The 20,942-nt window shown below is 33.4% G+C and overlaps 1 protein-coding gene across 3 annotated transcripts in view; it reads right to left on the reverse strand.

Annotated features, from left to right (window-relative positions):
* The window catches only part of LOC113502873 (LIM/homeobox protein Lhx5), a 60,421-nt gene that overhangs the window by 36,673 nt on the left and 2,806 nt on the right, over window positions 1-20,942 (reverse strand). For all 3 annotated transcript variants that reach the window (XM_026884609.1, XM_026884608.1, XM_026884605.1), the window contains exons 2-3: window positions 12,762-12,951; window positions 2,599-2,810 (exon numbers count right to left, since the gene is read on the reverse strand). In XM_026884609.1, the coding sequence (XP_026740410.1) occupies window positions 2,599-2,810; window positions 12,762-12,951 (402 nt within the window). The remainder of the gene's footprint in view (window positions 1-2,598; window positions 2,811-12,761; window positions 12,952-20,942) is intronic.

Here is a 20,942-nt window from a genome sequence, read left to right on the forward strand (position 1 = left end):
GATCACGTGGGGGAATAAAGGTTTTATTATTTTTAAGAAAGAAATAAATCTGCACGTAGGTACCTACATACTTTTTTAATAAAAAAAAACATGTAGTGCTCAGTATATCCGCTTACCTACAAGCAAGATGTTAAAATTCATAAACATTCCAAATTCAAATATAAGTTCCACAAAAAATAAGAACGCTATGGACTTGGAACTCTTTTTAAAAATAAATCCATTCAAGACGTGCTTCCAATAAACATGAATATTTTAAAAAAAGAACAAGAGACCAATCAATAAAATTACAATGGCTAACTAAGTGTGATGAGTAACTCGGGTCTTAGATCGGCAACGCGTGATCATACATAATGTGGACATTCTTGACCTCATATCATCTCGCTGGATCACTTTTGTATGGCGGTTGTATGGCTGGCAAATTAAGTAGATTGTTCTTGTACGAGGCTATGTAAAATTAACAAAATAAATTCTATGGAGGTCAATCAGAAGCCAATTATTGTGGATTTAAGTAATTCTTTTGTATTTTTATAGGCAACTTTTTCTAGGAAGTCCTGCCTATGTGAAGATTTTTTATTAGCCTGCCCATAAAATTTAAGTTCCTCTTGTACCAAGCCTTATCAAAATCATTTGAGTGGTTTAGCCGTAAAAGTATCATATTCAGATAGACAGGTTTACTATCACATTATTAATGTTAGTCAATAGTCTGCGCGCGTATTAAAATATTTGTAATCTTAATCCCTAATATTTTAAGACTTCAACGAAAGCTATGACTAAGCATCATACTATGTTATACCTGCAATATATTCCCACATTATTCACATAAAAAAACAGTAATCGCACATACTTGGATATGACGTAACAGACACACCTATTCTTAACACGAGGTGACACGAATTCGCACGACACACGACCACTCTTGTCTTCATAGTCTAAGTTTCTATAGAAATATTGTAGTGTACATTTTCCCGCGCGATTGGTCCCGTCGCGAGTTATTTCGAGTTTATTTGCGCGCATTATTCCGTTCTAACAATGTATAAACACAATTACGCTGAACAAACACGGGCGGCGCCGCCGGCGAGCACATGTTGTGGTGCACGAGCTAACACAAACTACACACGAAATTTTATTATGCCAATAGGTTATTTCAATACGCCATTAGAACTTTTATAATAACTTTTTAATTTTAGAAACGTATAGGTATGTCCTTAATGTCTCAATCGATTTCGTTAAATTGAAAATGGAATCGATTAAAATGTGTACATTACGATTACTGTCTCGAGTTCATTAAAATAAGATCTCATTTAATTTCAAACACAAAGGCTTGATTAAAACATTTGATATCGTAAACTTACGTCGGCCTAATAAAGTCATACCTCATCTATATTTCCATTATGTTAAAAACAGTTTCAGTAACAAAAGTGATAAAAGTAACATTTTAATTGTATTTAGTGTTAATCTTCGTTTACTACTCGATACAGTAGCAGACGGAATACATTAAATTAGCATTCGATATGTAATGATTGAATCGAGAAAACCAGTCGTACCGGATATCAATACAAAGTGATGTGAGGCAATACGCGGCCCCATTTTGAACGGCACACAGGACCAACGGGAGAATGAAACTCGGCTACCGTTTCAGACCTCTTTCAACAAGGGTGCCAATCAAAATATTTGTACTATCGCCATATTATATTTGAATGGTCCGCACCTCACGATCACATCGTGCCTACAACCCATCAGTTTTTTCATCCTCACGTCAAGGTGTTGCCTTCGACAATGCGGTAAATAAAAAAGCTAAAAAAAGATGTCTACAGCACTACCGCGTGGAGACGTGGCTAATGTGTAATGCGGTTGGCTTTTTGTCCGACGCCTTGGACTTTTTGTTTCTTTTTTTCACTTGGATTCTGTTACGGTTCGTATTGATCGAAAAATCCGATTTCAAAATGGGTGCTCCGAGTTTTATTGTTGCCGTGATACGTTCTTAAACAATAAAAAACGCATTTTAAATCGAGAATGCAATTCTCACATGTCACGTTCGTAAATTGAAGGAGACGTGGTCGTGTTTTAGAAAAGTAATTATTCTGCATCGATTGGGTCTGAGACCGAGTGAGGACAATAAAAGACCTCATTTATTTTTTCATATAGCAACATTGGGAGTGATTGTTAACGTGACAAGCGTATGTCGATGTTTGATTGGACTTACGTAAATATTGTTAAGTATAGTCAACTGACAAGAATAGTGCAATATTCAAAGTAATCTAGTTGTTTATTTCACATTATTTGTACGACATTGACCCGAGCTGTCGCCATACGTCTAGTTCGATACTGATTTCCTTTCACATCCCGCTATCAATGTAAGCTTCACCTTGTCTAATTTAAAATTGGAACAAGTGCTACCAACTTTCACATTTTAATTGCACGATCGTTCATCAATGGATACGTACAGATAATATCAGGCATCGGCGGCGGCATCACAGCGCATAAATAAAATATTACTTATCTGGTGATATCCAATAAAAATCTTTGAATGTGTTTGACGATATAAAGAGAGGTTGTAAAGAGGTTACAAGTCGTAAATTAGGTGTGGAGAAAACTTACAATGCTGTGTCGGCGCCTTCCCGGCGAGATAATCCTCTTTGCATATGAACTTGTTGTCGTCCAAGACGTAGAGTTCTTCGCCGGTGGAGAGTTGCTTCCGGCAGACGAGGCACGTGAAGCAGTTGAGGTGGAACACCTTCTCGCGAGCTTTGCGGACCAGGTCCGAGGGCGAGATGCCGTGCCCGCAGCCACTGCACTTGGTGCCGTACCGCCTGACAACAAAATAAGTCATTTTAGTAAATGTTTAAGGTGTAAATTGTTTTGACAGGTACGATGATTTGACAGCACACGTGTTTTAAGTTATATAGAATTGTAGTCTTGTTGTTTTGTCGTATATGTATTTCAAAGCGATGCCTGCATTGCTTATTCCTAATGATGACAAGATTAACTTCAAATTCAAACATGGAGTGATAGAACATACCTATTATATTCAGTTTTACACTTTTGTTGCGCTTACACAATTATTGGCATGATTTCTTTTAAAAACAGTCTAGAATAAGTACACGCCTCAGAAATATTCAACTGGCAATTTTTTGAACCACGTATAGACATTTTAAATCTTTATCTAGCCTTAAAAACATGATTCAGTAGGTACTGCCTAAGTACAAATATTTCTAAAATATAAATGAGGTATTATCTTAGACATTTAAAACTATTTCGTTCATTAGGGCTTTGAGCCCGAATATAACCTTTTCGGCTTATACGACGACATGTGAGTGTTATGCAAATTACTATGATTAATGTTCTACCCACAAACCGGTCAGCTGCGATCGATGGTAACATTGTTGGCCAGTATTAGTTATCTACTCAACTCTATGTAGTTTGCTTAAAGGAGGTTCGAATAGAAGTTTTAACAAGCGCCTATTTTGTTTCTTTTTTGAAATGAAAGGACAAAACACCGTTATAACGTAGTGTTAGAGAATTGATCTAGTTTTAGATTTTTTGAAATACGATTGAACTATTAAGATTAATATTAACACAATGCAGTATTTAAAATTAATAATTGAAACTTACGTAGGCATCATTTTATTTAACTCAAGTTTAAAAACAAAATGATTTTACGATTTTCCAATAACTGTAACGAAATAAAAACTTAATCTTGAGGAACCCTAAAGCTTAAAGTTACAACGGTGAGCGATTAAATACAAAAAAACAACTTGGTCGTCTAGTAGCGGTCTAATAAATGTTATCCGTTTTTATAAGATTTAAGTTCTTTCAAAAGCATTAATTCATATTTTATGTGTTTTTAGTCTGGCAATTAGGAGGTACCTACGCTAGTCAGAATCCATCGATAATGATTTAAAGGATGACTAACAACGCCATCTTTTAGCGTTCCAATTTTAAAAATATTTTTTATAAGAAATCTTAAGTAGAGAATTATGTTTTCTTTATTTTAAATAAATACTCTTTTTATAATTTGTGCAACTATAAACCATAGAATGTTTTTTTAATTTATTTTAATTTTTAAAATATTCAGCTTGTTTTTGTAAATAGAACAAGTAGGTAATAATTAATGGACTGATTCGAAAACCGCGGGAAAAATGTATAAAGGTTCGGCTGTGTACGTGTGTTTGTCAAAGGTAAAAAAAACGTGATTGACAAACATGTTTGTAAGTACAGAGCACTGAGCACTTAAGAACTTGTTGTTTTATGCCAATCACGTACATAGGATTATTATTTGTAAAACTTGATTAAGACAAGTGAGACATATTATAAGTTGTGATACATTGCGCGGCAACGCTAATACAGTATCGTAAGCGACTGAATTTAGACGACAATGTATTGTAATAAGAACGATTTTATCGGATGAGTGATCATAGAAGTTGTGTTACATTGCGGGGTTCTTCGGCTAGGGTGTCTTAAGCAATCGAACATCAACAGCAATATATTGCAAACAGCACGATAATTCACATAAACTAGTACTGTACTATCTACCTATTTATGACGTCATAAATTAATATTTTTTTTACGTTTTATCGGCTAGTGACACTTTTGAAGTGCCTTTGAGTTATTAATCCTACGATCGATTGATTTATAGATCTGTGCTTATTATGGTGATATCGTAAACGTGCATAAGGAAAACTATCAATCAGGTTTTGGCACAGTTTTTTATCAGATAGAACTGTTTATTATTTTGTAAGTTAAAAATATAGATACACTAGTTACAATATTAAGGTGTGTGACTTTAAAAGTCTAAACCTAGATACAAACACAATAATTACCATAATATAACTAATCTCAGGAAATAACGCAGTATTAGCTATCACTTTTCTTGAGAAAGGCTATAGAGTAATACACCATAACGGTATGACAGTAGAATCAGAGTCGTAACAGAATATTATACAAAAACGGAGAGAAAATGCGTGCACTCTAAATCTATTATTCCAATTTCAAAAAACTCCTAACTTTCATTACCACTCTGATGAAGTCGCGAGCAACACCTACTTACTCATAAAGTAGTCTCCAAAAAGTCCACACTACAAACATAGAAGAGTTCAAACTACCATCCATAATTCACAATTAACATTTTCGTTGATATTTGTTAATGGCCAGCCGTTATTTATGATGATTATTGATCGCATCGCTGACATTGTGAAATAATCCGTTCTCTAGGGTCACATTGAGATACGAGGATATAATTTATAATCAATAGTGATTAGGCTGTGCAATCTAGTCCATAGTTTGAAACAGATGTAGAATTCTTTATCTATACTAATCTATACTAATTTATAAAGCTGAAGAGTTGGTTTGTTTGTTTGAACGCGCTAATCTCAGGAACTACTGGTCCAAATTGAAAAAATCTTTTTGTGTTAAAAAGACCATTCAACGAGGAAGGCTTTAGGCTATAAACCATCACGCTGCGACTAATAGGAGTGACGATACAATGGAAAATGTGAAAAAAAAAACAGGGCAGGTATATGTAAATCATAACTTATCTCTTCTACCCACGGGGACGAAGTCGCGGGCAACAGCTAGTGTTAAAAATAAAATTGTATCACGTTTCGTATAATTGGTTAGTTGCACCTGTCATTTTCGTGCATTTGCATTGGATCGTTTTCTGTCAATACTGATTGTCTAAATTGAACAAGTGATCGGTCAGTTCATTGCCATTGTGAAAGGAAGCCGAAGCTCTATACCGTGTTGTGCTCTGACAGGTTTTCAGAAGTGCCATAGTCAAACTTTAGGCAGAGAGAAGAGGCGCTCTAAAAGAGCTGTTTTTTTTCTGTTCTTTGGATCGATGTTACCTATATACTGACCTTAGTAAGACTAACATTAATGACACGAAATACACTGCTATGTATTAACAAATTAATGAGATCAACACATATTTTCACCTAGATTCGGATACAAGTCAAATATATTTAGTTCGAATTAGAAAAACAGAAACAATCTACTAGCTTACTACAGGTTACTGTTTTATAATAAAAAACTAATACTTTTTCTAGTCATTCATGTATGTCAATGGTTTTATTGTTTTTACTACATTATGACGTCACTACACCACTAATGAGGTCTACATTCGTCAATCCTGATCCGGTTCAAAATTTCATCTGTAATTGAATAATTTATTGTAATCGCCCATAATCGGGCCGACAGATCGTAAAGTATCGGTCAAATCAAACCAGAAATATGTAAAACTTGTAGAAATCAGCAAACTCTATAGAAAAAACACGTGTAGCGTTTTATGATTTTGACTCATCATTGTGTAGAGCTTATTCTCTTTATATTACTTAAAAGAAAGATAGTTTATGAAAATCTCGTAAAGAATTTCGAATCAAATTAAAAAGTTCAAACTTTTAAAAAGTTATTGGTTTAACTAAAACCCTTAAGTTCTAAAACACATTGCGAACAAGAAATTTAGCCGCAATGTTGTTTTTTTATTATTTTATCATCACATTGAATTATTACCAGGTCCATTTGCATAAACGATGGAGGCCGCATGAATAAAACATAAACTTGGCTTGGCCGTATGAAGCTGGCAACGCGCCATGTCATATCTCAGCTGTTGCCGCCAATTTACAAAAAAAAAAAAAGTTTTAAATTTCAAACAAGGTGAAAGGTGCGGTTCACGAACTTTTATAGCATTAGATTTATGGGGAAAGTCACCGTCATGAAATGTATCAAAATAAATGTAAATTATAAAAAGAAAAAACAGACGTATTCGTTGCAAAAATACGAACTTTGATGGAATGCAAATTAAATTTAATTATAACATTCATCAATTTACGTGAAGCAAAAATCCGTTTCAGTTTTTTAATTGTATTCACGTCATGTTGAATGTTTTATGCCAAGTGCCTTAGTTGAGTTTGCAATGGCCGGAGGGCAGACCCTTTTGGTCTTTCAAATTATTTTTAAGACAATTCCAGCTAAAGATGATTTATGTCGTCGACTGATGACATTAAAATTGAAGTATGACAGGTGTTTTGAAGTTATAATCAAGATGGTTCTCATGCTCAACTAATATCATTTTACGACAACAATTGTCACTACTAATTTATTTTAAGAATATATTACTTACCTATCATAGGTATAGTTAGCTATGACTAAGACTAAGATGATTAATTAATATTTCATATAGCTAAGACTTGCTTGCCGAGGAAGCACCTTGTACCTACAGAATTTTCATTTTTTTTAAATCGATGGGAAGTGCAATGCCTATTATAAGTATGTGTGGCCACGTCTATTATTAATTCAATAAATATTGAATTCAAGAAACAACACACTACTAACTAAAAAAACGCTTGAAAATGAAGCTTTAAATACACAAAGCGTCGATTCAAAAACTAATGCAATAATGGCGGGCTGTCAAAGAGCGGAAATGGAGTCACTTACATTTCGGAAGTCGAAATGTCACCACAGAGTATAATATCAAATAAAAAACGTCATCAAATCAAATACCGTCAACGTTTCCGTGTATTTTTCTTTTTTTATGAATGTTTGTTTTTTTAAGAATGAAATAAAATTTATCAATTTTTATTAATAACATTTTACCACCATATTGCACTATGTATATCTTGCAATGTCGTAAATTATTTAGAATAATATTCTTATAATTTAATAATAATAGATATTATAGATAGGTAGGTGCCTATATTTAATAAAACTTCAATACTTGATAGCGACATAGAATAACATAGCATTCATTTGTCATTTAATAACATTCTGATAGTCGTGTAAATATGACTTTAATTGTGCTATTAAATCCCTTGAATCGTCACTAGTTTAAAATTACTTTTAAATATACCTGACGACTGCCAATGTTTATTAAAATACAGTTTAATAATTGAAAATAGGATTCATTTTTGAAGTTGGTGGCAGACATCTTTGTTGTATAATAAATACACTTGCTTATTTCTCAAGATATTAGTACATTTTAATGTAGGTACCTACTGCTAATTTAAAAACGCTATTTCGTTAAGCTTTTTGCTGGTATGCCTTATCTATACCAATTTTAAAATAACAAAACAGAAAAATGTTCAGCTTAGTTCTTTCCTTTGACGTTGCCCAATATCTGACATTTTCCCTAACGCTATTTAAGTCCTTGCTTTCATCAGAATATTTAAAATAATAAAAAATATTTTTTTAGGGTGCTCCCCATTACACAAGTCCTTCGTTACTCAAAACTCATTCAACCTGAAGGTACTATATGTTAGAGGTCCGTAAGACCCAACATTTAGTGATGCTACACTGCCAATAAAAAGTTTTATTATTGACTTATTTATATCATAAGTTCCCATGGAACCCTAAGACAGTTGGCCTTTGAATTAAATCATCAAGTCAACGGAAGTCGTAAGTGAACCGTTTTCCGCCTTTACCTGACCTGCGACAAAATTTGTTTTTTTTTTCTGTTACTTTTTTAAACTTTTGGCGCCCTGTAATTTAGACATTTATGTATAATATCTATTTTGGCCAATTACGGGTTAAAACATAAAGTTTTTTGTGTTCTTTTTTTAGAATCTTTAAACATTAGCTTTATTTGATTTGTAACAACTGTTCAGAAAGGACTAATTCCTTTATCATTTTTTTTTTAAGAAATATGACAGAAAATTAAAAACGAAAAAAAGAACGCTCGCAAAACACTGACATCATCAGTCAAAACAAGTCATTGATAAATACATTAACAGGTCAAATTATGCATCATAACGAAATGATTTTAATTGATTACGATCGATGATCGATAAAAATAGAAACTGCGGAATATGATACTTAAAACAGGTTTGAACACAGGCATAATATTTACATGTACGAATATATTTAATTAATATCATAATATAATATAGTTTTCATACGAGGTCATTTGCAAATACTCATTTTTAAAAAGGTAAAAATTTGTATGTGTTTTTGTTACGCCGTCACAATCAAACCACTGCAATAATTTCTGTAAAATTTTATACGGAGATAGCTAAAACGCTAATGAACAGATAGATTTATTTATATACTATGAAACATAGAGATCCAAATACCTATTTTTATGATAAACCGCGGGCACTATGCGAGACGTAACAAGTGAACATATCACTTATATTCATAGCTTACATATGCTAGCTGACATATGCACACAAAGCGACACATTTATAACGACAATAGTTTTAACAACGGGAATGTCATTTGTTTTGAAAAGGTTAAAGCTATTTCGTCTCGCACATTGCAATGTCATTCCAATTAGATTTCTTGTACTATCTGCAGATAAAATATAGAAAAACAGCTTTTGATGTTGATAGATTAATTATTATTTTGGCTAAAGTTTCTGGCATGTCTTTAAACTAAGGCAGTAGATATTCTCTTTTAAGAATTTCTTTGTAAAAAGGCAGCCCGAGAAAAGGCTGATTAACGTGGGTATTCTGTAGCAGTAGTGAGCAAAAATGAACTTAAAGTTCTCTCAATATTTTTCGAAAATGTCTTAATATTTTGTAGCTGTCACAACTGTCACTGACAAGACAACATTGAAACCAAACCGTCGCATATAACTTTGCTATGACGTCACAAAGTTGAACGAAGGATTAAACCGTATTGAGTCAATACAGATTAAAATCAAGATGGCGGCTTATACCTCAACAAAGTTTCAATCAAAGGTAACTTAAGTTTTTGTATCCATCATGTGCACAAATAATTGCAACTATTATGTCACGTGACAAAGGTGATGACATAATTTAATGTCTGGTATGTGCATAGTAATTGCAGAATAGATTAATAATAGTTACACCTAGGAACGAGACATGCATGTCGTTACGTGACAAATCTGTCACGTCTAGATCTTTTAATCAACTTGTCATTAAGACGTGAAATAGACTTGAAACTGTCAAGATAGTACAAGACTTGTTGACTGTTAATTATTATAAAGGACTAAACAAAAAATAAATAAAAAAATTGCGTTTTTCATTAATTGGTTTTTGTGCCAACCGTACATTGAGATTAACCTTCTAGTACCTACCTATAAGTACGATAATATATTGTTTTTATTTTATGTTATGTTGTAATTTTAATTACCAGAACATATAATATTTTATAAATTTACTTAATACACTTTAAAAAACTACAATATTGGTCATATTTTCTGAAAAATCGTTTTCTATATTCGCGACATCTAAATACATAATATAATAAAATAATAATTTATTCCTTGAATGTATGTTAAGCACAATAAAACAACTACTTACTGTAATAAGCAAGATGGCTTCGTTTTCAGGGTTACCAACATTAAATATATAATAATCTTCGCAGATATTTAAGCTTTTGTTGCTGTTGCAATCATTTGTTTTTATACTAATTATTATATAGTTGTACACAGTCCTATGTGATATAAAAAATGGTATTACATCATTTACCTATAGACTAATAGCTAGCCATATTCACTCCAGATTACCTATAGTTAAGCTCTTCATGCTTAACAGTGAGGTGTGCAGGCAAACATAATTGGCAAAGAAGATTCTTAGCTATAGATCATCATCTCAGCCTATAGCAGTCCACTGCTGGACATAGGCCTCTCCATAATTTCTAAAGCGCGACCGGTTCATTGCCACCTAACTATAACTAACAAATTTTATTGTTTATTTTTATCAAAATAGTCGGAAATTTTAAAACATTCATTACCTACATACATTCACGAAAACCTGCAAGTTATTTTCTCAGATAACTTAGAATTCGTTTTGAAAAAGATCACTGTGTCAATCATCTTAGCCACTAAGAACATTTACCACGGCTAAAGAGCTATTCTACCTTCTCGAATAACCTATCAAATAAAGCAAATATATACTCCTTATTCATTTCCTTACAAGTTTTAATCCTAGCAACACATAAGCACAGGTTAAACACACAAGGTTCTTCATTCCGTACATCATTACTGCGACTGTTTATTTGTTTATCAAACGGCAAATGATTCTTTAATGACGTGTAAATCTATTTTTTATATTCAACACAAAAACTAAGAAATACTGGACTCCGGAATGTTTTTAATGAACGGCAGGAAGACTAATTATACCTATTTTATATTTTTTAATGATGGTTGTTTTCCCGACTTGGCTACAGTTAAGGACATGCTTTGACACTGATAGCCTTTACTTGACGCGTATTAGTATTAAAAAAAAGTTTTATGTCATGAACGCCGTAAAAAGGTTTTAAACTTAATGAAACTCCGTCCTGTATCTAAGAACTTCAGGGAATTTTATTTTTTCTTGCTAAGCCACTTCGTCCGTGTCCATTTCATTAGCTGGTATTTTTTCGGATTAGCATATGTACATTATAATGGCTACGTACACACACATATACACAAAAATATTGTTACTTTCTACGAGAAAAAATAGTAATAAAAAATCGGTTTAGTTGTTCCTAAGATCACGCCAAAAACGACACGAACTTTACCTTTTTGTAACAATAAGTATCTACCAGTAGATTATTTTCGTATTGTTGCTACTAAATTCTACTCTTCCTCTATTCTAGTCTAGCAAGTTACTAACTAAGTAAACTACCAAATTCATGACACCAAGAGTAATGGAAGCAAAATTTCAAGTGTCAAGAATAGTATACAACAAAACTTGAGCTTAATGTTTTCCAACAAGCGACACGGACCGACACAGAGAATTTACACTTGCTTGGAAAGTTGCAAGTTCGCGACACAGTGTCTTGCGTGTTAAGTGTTTGAAATTTTATATTAAGCTTTTGATTTTGTACTTGGCTTCTTGTAGTCTTTAAACTTTTAGTTTTTGTTTGCGGTATTTAAACTTATTTTGGTTAGCTTTAATGTGGGTAGTTTAATTTTTGACTATCTGCATATTTATTAGTATCTTCGCCAAACCTACAGTGCACTATGTCTCACAGATTCAATCCCCGCAGAGGACAGGCATTTGTGTCATCCACTCTTGTTCTGAGGTGTCTTGTGCATTAGACTTCAGTGCTTGTGAAACTTCCCGCGACACAAGGATTGAACTCCTTACTGCGCAAAAACATCTTTCGCAATCTCCAAGGAACCGAAAACATCTTTAAAATCTTTGCAACATTTGTCATCAACCACAAAGTTCATCCGTCTCTACATTTTCCCTCTTTACATTTAGCATACACACCTATTCCATCTAAATTATACTTTCAAGTTTCAAACCGTTCCATCAGCAGATAATTACGGAGTGTTACTCAATCCATGTGTTGCGTTCGAATCAATCAGAAGTGCATCGTGTGCCCTCAATCGACGTTCCGTGCGCAAAGTTGGCGCCAAAGCTATTCGTGCTATGTTCCGAAATACGAGAACTTCGCAAATTATAATCGTAAGTTTGCTACGTACTGTTGTGGAGCTTCAGTATTTAGGAGTCGTCTTGAAACGAATTGGTTTTGTTTTAAAACTGAACCTTTTGACGCATTCTAATAACTCTGTTTGTTATTTACAAAATAATAACCGATTATAATATTAAAGACTTTCCTTCGTTAGATAAGCTAAAGCGTTGCAGAATCTTTATTTAGTACTTAAGTAGTAAAACATAGCTGCTCATAGATATTGTACTCTTAACTTAACGTATACTTTTACCATATACTTATATTTTGATACTTAGACCCCTGAAAAGCGCTTATGAAATGTTTAAATAGGTTTCGCTTGACTGAGAATACATGACCAAAACTTTTTGCAACAGAAAAATTACGTGATTAAATGCCGAAGATGATTATAAAAACAGTCTTACCTAAAGAAATCATTTCTACAGAAGAGCTTGTTGTCTCTCGAGTAGCACTTGTCGGCGAGCGGCGCGCGGCAGTCGGCGCAGCGCACGCAAGCGGCGTGCCACGCGCGCTCCAGCACGTGCAGAAGGAACTTGTCCAGGATCGGCTTCTCGCAGCCGGCGCACGCCATCGCGCCGCCTGCCTCGCCACGTCCTGCCACACAAGACCCATTAGGATACATGGAGATAGTTGATACAGCTTCAGAACTAAAGGTCTACGTCCACTTATAGAGAAAGATTGGTGCAGTTTTGGAAGAGTTACGCTGCTCTACGAAGTGTGATACAACGTCTTGCGTTCACAACTGTAGGGAGGTTACTGTAAAAGTGGTGGTTGACTTTCAGTATAGAAGCTGTGGCAAGAGAACCATTTGAGACCAAAGCCAACCTTGAAAATTTTATGTAACTGGCTCTTTTCATGCCAAGGTCACAAATGAAAAGCTATAGAGTATGTTGGGTGAAACAGCTCACCTCAACAATGTTAGCGCTGAACATATAGCTCAAATGTATTGTATGTAATGTAGTGATAAGTCCAACTTAAGTGCAATTGCTATGTTATTTTCATATATTTGAGGGAATCGATCAAGGCTTGTAAAAATGTCTAGAGAAGAGGTCTTTGGAAAATTGAATATAAATGATTGTTTATCGGGCTTCGCAAAAATTTGGGACCATCACCATGTGTTTGTAATGGATTGCATCCAGATTTTTTTCAGGTCATTTGTATATGAAAGCATATAAATCACAAATTACATTAGATTGAATATCAACCATTCTATATTTACTACAAATGTATCAAAAAGGTAAAAAAGAAAACCATCACATCGCTAAAGCAAAAACATCGTGAGACTTGAAATCTAAAATCGTCAACCCGTAAGCAAAATGATCAATAGCTGTTCTTTCTATGCATAGAAACGGCTTCTGTATCCAACGTAAAACATTGACATCCTTTAGAACAACTATCTTCAGTATTATTAATTGCATAGAAACACATTGAAAAGCATTCACATGAATATTTCAACGGATAATAAATGAAATGGTAAACGAATAAAGTGCACGTCAATGAGAGGCCGCCCCTAGTTCGCGATCCCGTCCAATTCAATACGAGTTTAAACCCGCCATTTTCTTTCATACATAAGGATTAAATACTTACGAGTAACATAATAAATCCTTTATGTACACGATTTTACGTCCGAAGTACTTCGAAAGCGTTATATACGTGGGTATATAGGTCCATAAAGTGGGTAGCTCTGTGCGAACATAATGGGATTGGCTTTACGACCGATAAAGCTTAGCTTGAATAAAGTTTTATTAACATATGTTATTACTGGGTGTAACACCTAGTACAACCGCTTATTTCGTACCGGTAGTAGATCAGGGCCTGCACTATGAGCTCAACGGACAGGACTTTTGATAACGTGGAAGAGAGATGGGGCTCTACATTGTGCATAGCTCCGTCTCTTTTCGACACAAAAAGCCCACCTTTAAAGTTTCATGATAAAAGGTGCTGTTTCAATTACATTTGAGTTTTAGTATTATGAAACGATCGGTTAAAAACTGCTCTCTATATCAATCATCGTAAATACGAAACTAAATGAAAACTACAAGTTCCTATAAGTTTAATTACGCCAAGCTGAAGAAAGAACTGACGCCATTACTATCGACTGAGCTAATTTCAATTCTCTTGGTGCCTATTCCAGAACGATTTAAGACTGTTTTATCGTGCCATCGTGACGAGTATTATAATTTATAGCATTTGTACACAATTATGTAGAGTTACAAATCTAATACAATAATCGTAAAGGTCCCAACATGTACTCACTAACTATTAAAAAGATAGTGTGTCTATCTTCGTACATATAGGATTATTGTCTAATTTGCGACAAAATGCTTTAGTTTATTTTTTAAGTTGTATAGTGGTAATAGTGCCTTCAGCCAATGCAAATTTGTGCCGAGATTAATTAGGAAAAAATGAAATCCCAACTTATCCCGGTAGTCATGATATCCTGTTATCAATAGATATTTTAAACAAGGATAATAATTATTATTGTTCGTTTATGACGGGAATTTGGCTTACCAAATTAGCATGTAGTTGTTACATGTTTGATTTGTTCAATTATAGTAATAAACATGCAAAATAAGTTTCTCACAAATTCCTACACGTTACGATCCGAAAAATTACAAATAAAAAATCTGTTTATCATTTTTTTCGTACACATCTTTGGCACATCACATTGTTATTATGCCTTATAAATAATGACAACTACAAGTGCAGCGAGCGCCCTTTAAAAAAAAACATTTCGAAATTTGACATTTATTGGCTAAATTTATGAAGGTCGCCGCGGTTTTACATTCCATATTCAAATCTGAACGTCCGATTGGTCGCGCGCCATTTCAGTCGCGTTCACAATTCTGTGACGGCTATAATGGCCGTTATGGATATTCGGCGGTGCGTGTGATTCCTCGGTTAAATTTTACCGCTGTCACGCTGTTTAGCCTGTGGATTTTGGTATTAATAATAATCTGACAGTGTTATCTCTGTTACTCGAACTGGTTTAAGATAAATGAGATTATTGCTGATCGTGCTTGAGATAAATTCCGAGTAGATTAATTAATTGGTCAACTTCATTTTATTAAGGTGTTATTTTCTCTACTAGTAGCTGATTTGTAAAAAAAATTAGCTAATCCAAAAAAAAATATTACACGTTTTTAACCATTTTAAAGGAATGATGCGATCAGAAATGCTTTTATTATTTTAAATTAATTGTATTAAAATTCCCGTAAAATTGTCCTGTTTTCCTCTAGCTAGGTACCTACTAACGTCCGATAAACTATCTAATTTATAATTCACATCATTATAACAATATAACGCTGTTTATTATCGGGTAGATAACCGCTTATCATATTTGTAAAATAAACCCAATTTCAGGAAAATTATAATTTTATATTTATTTCCCTAAAATTTCCGGTTTAAGTAATTCCATTTAATTGCAAATGAACGCATTGTATGGAAACCAAACGCTTGGTAGAGATCAAGTTCATTGCTACTTGTTAAACCTGCCTACAATCCTTTACTTAACAATATAATAAATGTTTTAAAAATCACAACGCATCCAACTTCCCAAGAAAAGGATTAAAAATTTATAAAAAGCGTAAAAAATATCAACATCACTATTAAGTACCTGCTAATTTCATTTTGTATTCATGTAGCACGCATCCCTAAACCGCAATATTGAGGTCAAAGAAAAAACGTGTAAACTTAATAAAAACAACATTTTAACGCGCAAAGTGTCTGTTTGTCTTCCAATTACTCAGAAACCGCTGAACCGATTTACATGCAAGGGATCCGGGCTTACTAATGAGTAAGCCTTATCTCGCCACAACGCGGGGCGCAGACAAAGTACCATACTTTAGTACCTAACTACCTAGTGTGCCTTCATACAAAGTGCCTACTTTTGAAGTCTAAGCCTCCATGGGAACCGACTAAAATGAGCCTGAAAACACATAAAAAATACAAATTATTGGTTTTTAAACATAAAGCTATGCTAGCTATCACATCTACTTTCATGTGACCCGGTGAGGCGACGGGGAAAACTCAGACTTGGTAATAACTGTGTGTCTGCTTGCATTAACATGAATAATTGTAATGAATGTTACTAGTTATATATTAAACTTAATATAGTGCCTTAAAACTGGCACATATATTTGCTTTCAGCATACCGCCGTGAGAAGGTTGCGGTCTCTTTGATTCGTGATGATGACTTATTGTGAAAGACGTTCGTTTAGGTAACTCTGGCATAACTCTTTAGAACAAATGAATTGAGTGGTGTGGACAAGCTTTTGTAGTAGATATTTTGGACAGATTTATAAAGGACTATGATTTGATGTATTGTTTATCGAATATTCAGTAGTAGTAGTTCCTAAGTATGTTATAACCTAACTATTGGTGATTTTAGACCAAAAAGTAAAACAAAAGGATTATATTTTTAGTCCTGGATTTTTACGGGAGTTTTTACTTAAATCTGTTAAATGTTTGTTTAATAATTTATGAAGAAAAAAAATAAAAATAAATACAAGTAGAACAAGAACTTATGAATGACTACCTACTTAGGATTTAGTAAATGTCCAAATTGCTAAACATTGCCATTCAAGGCAGAGACGTTGCATTGCGTTTCAGTGTTTGTAAGAGACTGACACTATGCGACACCCCCGAGGTGGTGGCTGGTGGGCATACATGAGGATAACTCGCCAAAAAACGTCTCCTAGTCTATAGTAGATACTACAGTAGTAGAAAGGCTATTTAAAACAGAATTTTATAAAATCAGAAAGGACTTTGCTGTAGAAATAACATTTTTTACGGAAAAAGAAGTTGATGATTCGCCGACAAGGTTATACCGTGGCAAAAATTATGAGCACTTAACTGCGCTACGATTTTCTCGGTATAATTAAATTAATAGAAAGAAAACTATAACTATTTTTTCGTGTAGCTTTGTGAAGCTGTAAATTTATTTATAGACTGTCGAAGAACTAAATTAGGTTAGCGAGAAGATTAATTAAGAAAAAGTAATATTTGGCCCTAGTTTGTGTTTCTAAACCTTATTAGAAGGCGCAGAACATTATTCTGACTACGCCAATGTGGTTTTAGAGTCAAAAGATTACTCTATACACCAGCTAAATATTACAAGAGTACCATTCAGTAGTTCTAGTAGGATTAACGAAAATATATTACAATACATACTATCTATTCTCAATTTAGTTTTTTTTTGTATATGTTGCTATATAGCCCATAGAACTAAATCATGTATAAAGTTTATTTTTTTGTCTGGCTAAGTATCACAGGGCATATATGTCTGGTGACAAACGGATAGACAGCGGAGGCTAAGAAATATAGTCCCGTTTTACCCGAAAACATCATAATAACTAATGAACAAGAATATACAGGTTAAAGTTATACGAAACTCAAAAGATTAACCAGTTAAGTTAATCACTAGTTAAATATTCCGTAGTGGGTTAAGTTTCATCCGTATTACGAACAAAAAACTAACTAAACCAGAGAAAGCTGAATATCAATAAGTTAAGCCGATTCATGAATATCTAAAAAACAACACGTTTCTAGTCACTTTATTCGTTAAAATATAACCGGTCAAATGCGAGTCGAACTCACTACACCGACGGTTCTGTATAGGACAAAAGAAGATTTTTTTTTTAAATATGGTCTTATTATCAAATTCTTGAAGTACAAACCTCATTTCAACCTCTATTCTAATTTTGAATTTTATTTGTTGTTATAGTGGCAACAGAAATACATAATCTGTGATCATTTCAAGCGTCTAGCTATTAAGGTTCTTGAGATGCCGTCTGATGACAGACGGACGGACATACGGACAAACATAAAACTAACTGAACTTAGAAATAATGTTACGTTATCACGTTTTAAGCACGGAACCCTTCAAGTATAAAATACTAAGAGATTTATGACCGCTTATAAATATGTCTCACCATATTTGTAACACTTACTTTTTTACAAGCAGATTTGTGTGTCACGTCACTCTACCATAAATATTAGAAAAGCCTATACCAATTAAGCAAGCAAATACATATATTAGCATCTTTAAAGTAACGTTATAAAAATACTAATAAAAAAACCTGTAGCAATGATTAGTAGTATTTAAAAACCTAAGGTTTCTATACGAATTTTTACTTGACCAATATATTAAATTCGACAACTAGTTAAAAAAAAGTAAATAAAAATGTTCTGGAATTGAATAATACAAGCTGTTAACCTTATCCAGACACCCCTTAAGTGTCATTGTGAATTAATTATGCCCCTATAAGGTGCTACATGGATGTAATAGGTGGTGTCACAACTCTATTAAGTCGAAGGATATCATCCACCATGTAACTAATTTATAAGGGATTATAAGCTATTTATAAGGCTTTTGTTTCTAGCCGGTGCTTGACTATATTATTATTTTAAAAGCATATTTAGAGTAACACCTTACACATTTAGTTAATTGTGTTTTTAATGAACCTCTAATCTTATAATCTAATATATAAAATGCCCGTGTCACGATGTTAGTTACCGAACTCCTCCGAAACGGCTTAACCGATTTTCGAGAATCGACTAACATCTATTTTTCAGAAGTGTGTGTTAAGGGTTGCTCACACTAAAAAAAAATATTTAATTTTTTGAACGAATTCGTTTGTTTTTTTTTATAATGTGGAATTAAAAAATACATACAACTAAAAATAATTCATTAGACAAAACAACGTTTGCTGGGTCAGCTAGTAATATCTTGAACGGTTTTCGTCCACGGCGGCTAGTATTGCAAGATACCAATCAGCTACGCGGGAGATATTATAGTGCACAAGCGTGGACACTAGCACTGGTGTACTCTCTCCTCTCTTACTCTCTTAGCCCGATGGGACGGCAATTTGAAATGACTGGAGAGAGATCAGACGCAGGACTCACGTCTTTACATGCCTTTAAAATCATGAAAGATGTGATATTTATTTCTAAAACGTACACAATATACGAAAAAAAAGTCAGTGAGTGCCTTGGGATTGAAATCGAGACTTGAGTTGGCAGTCCTACGGTCTTACCACTAGGCTACCACATATTTCTCTCTCGTATCAAGGTAGAGAGAGGCATTTGAATCTGATAAATTTGTTATTAAAGATTTTCAAGTAGACAGTAACAGTTTTTTTTTTTAGAAAAATTACACTTTTGATAGAATTTTTCAATCAATCAACTCTACATAATGCGGTTTACTATTTATAGGTCATAGAAATGAATGTAATAAGTTCCATCTCAAAAATAACAAAATTAATTTCTAGATAATTCGTCTTTCGCAAAACTGAAACTTATATTTTTAGTATTAAACAATGCTAACTTAACTTCAACGTTAGTTACTTAGCAATGGAGTACACTTTCAAGTGCCCACATAAATTATTAGTTATTGTTTGCGCAACATTATTTAAAACTATCTTTAGTTAATTTAATACACCTGTCGGGTGACAGTTGACTTTGCATTATACCTGATAACACATTGCATATACATTTAGTTTTTAGCGATTGCGAAGCATTTAAGCCATTCAGTAGGTATTTCGAGTTGTACCCGTTCAAGTAAAACACCGTTTTCCGTCCGTCTATCACCAGGCTGTATCCCATGACCCGTGATAGCTAGTTAGTTGAAAGGATTATGTATTCCTGTATTTGCTAAAGCAATGAATATATGAAATAATGATTGATGTTAAGGAACGGTTGTGTCGGTCAGAAGTATGATGGGTGACGAATTTGATTTGCAATTGACCGATTCGTTTATTGATTAACACAAGTATCCTTAAAGGGATTCCTTGTACAAATATACAGATGACATGATATATCTAGATACTTAGTTAGATATACACCTATTAAGCGTCTAACTGTAAAAAAGACATGCAAAAAACTCAATGCTATAAAAAGTTACGTTAGGAACAGAGATTACGATAACCTTCTTTAAAAAGTTAAGCATACCATAGAGTTTGTTCCAAAAAGGTTTTATACAAGCAAGAAACCTTAACGGATTATGTTTTTTAATTTTTGCATTGTTCTTTCTCTGTTAACAAAGCTTGTGTTATAAGAAGTTAATCTGTCAAAGTTTTAACTGTTTTCAAGTGTTATTGAAAAGGACTTGTTTTTATAATCTCTTTGGCTCGTGTCAAAATTGATTGGGATTAAAGTGAAGATACACATAATACACTTATTGTTTTCCTGTTTTCAAAATGGGTAGAATTTTAAATTGTTTACTTTATTCAATGTTGTTTTAAATCATTAAGTCTTTGCGAAGAGACAAGTCTAAAGCGAAATATATTATATGAAGTATGTTTAATTGTAAATTTTGTTGATAAATGAAAATGTATTTAAGATCGGTAACTACATTTGTTATTAATGTAAGTTCACACAATTTACTATAAGCAATTATATCTGAAAGAGTAACTAATGAATATGAAAACAAAACAAAAGTTAATCGATTTATATTGTATGCAAAATTACGAAATTAATCTCTTTTTTTTGTATTTCACATAACTTTTATGTCGCAATTTTCCTTTGAATTATTTGTTTAATTTTTTAGAACGTTCTTTTATATACCTACCTACTGATTCTCATAA

The sequence above is a fragment of the Trichoplusia ni genome, chromosome 18 (assembly GCF_003590095.1).
Source record: "Trichoplusia ni isolate ovarian cell line Hi5 chromosome 18, tn1, whole genome shotgun sequence".
Classification (NCBI taxonomy): domain Eukaryota; kingdom Metazoa; phylum Arthropoda; class Insecta; order Lepidoptera; family Noctuidae; genus Trichoplusia; species Trichoplusia ni.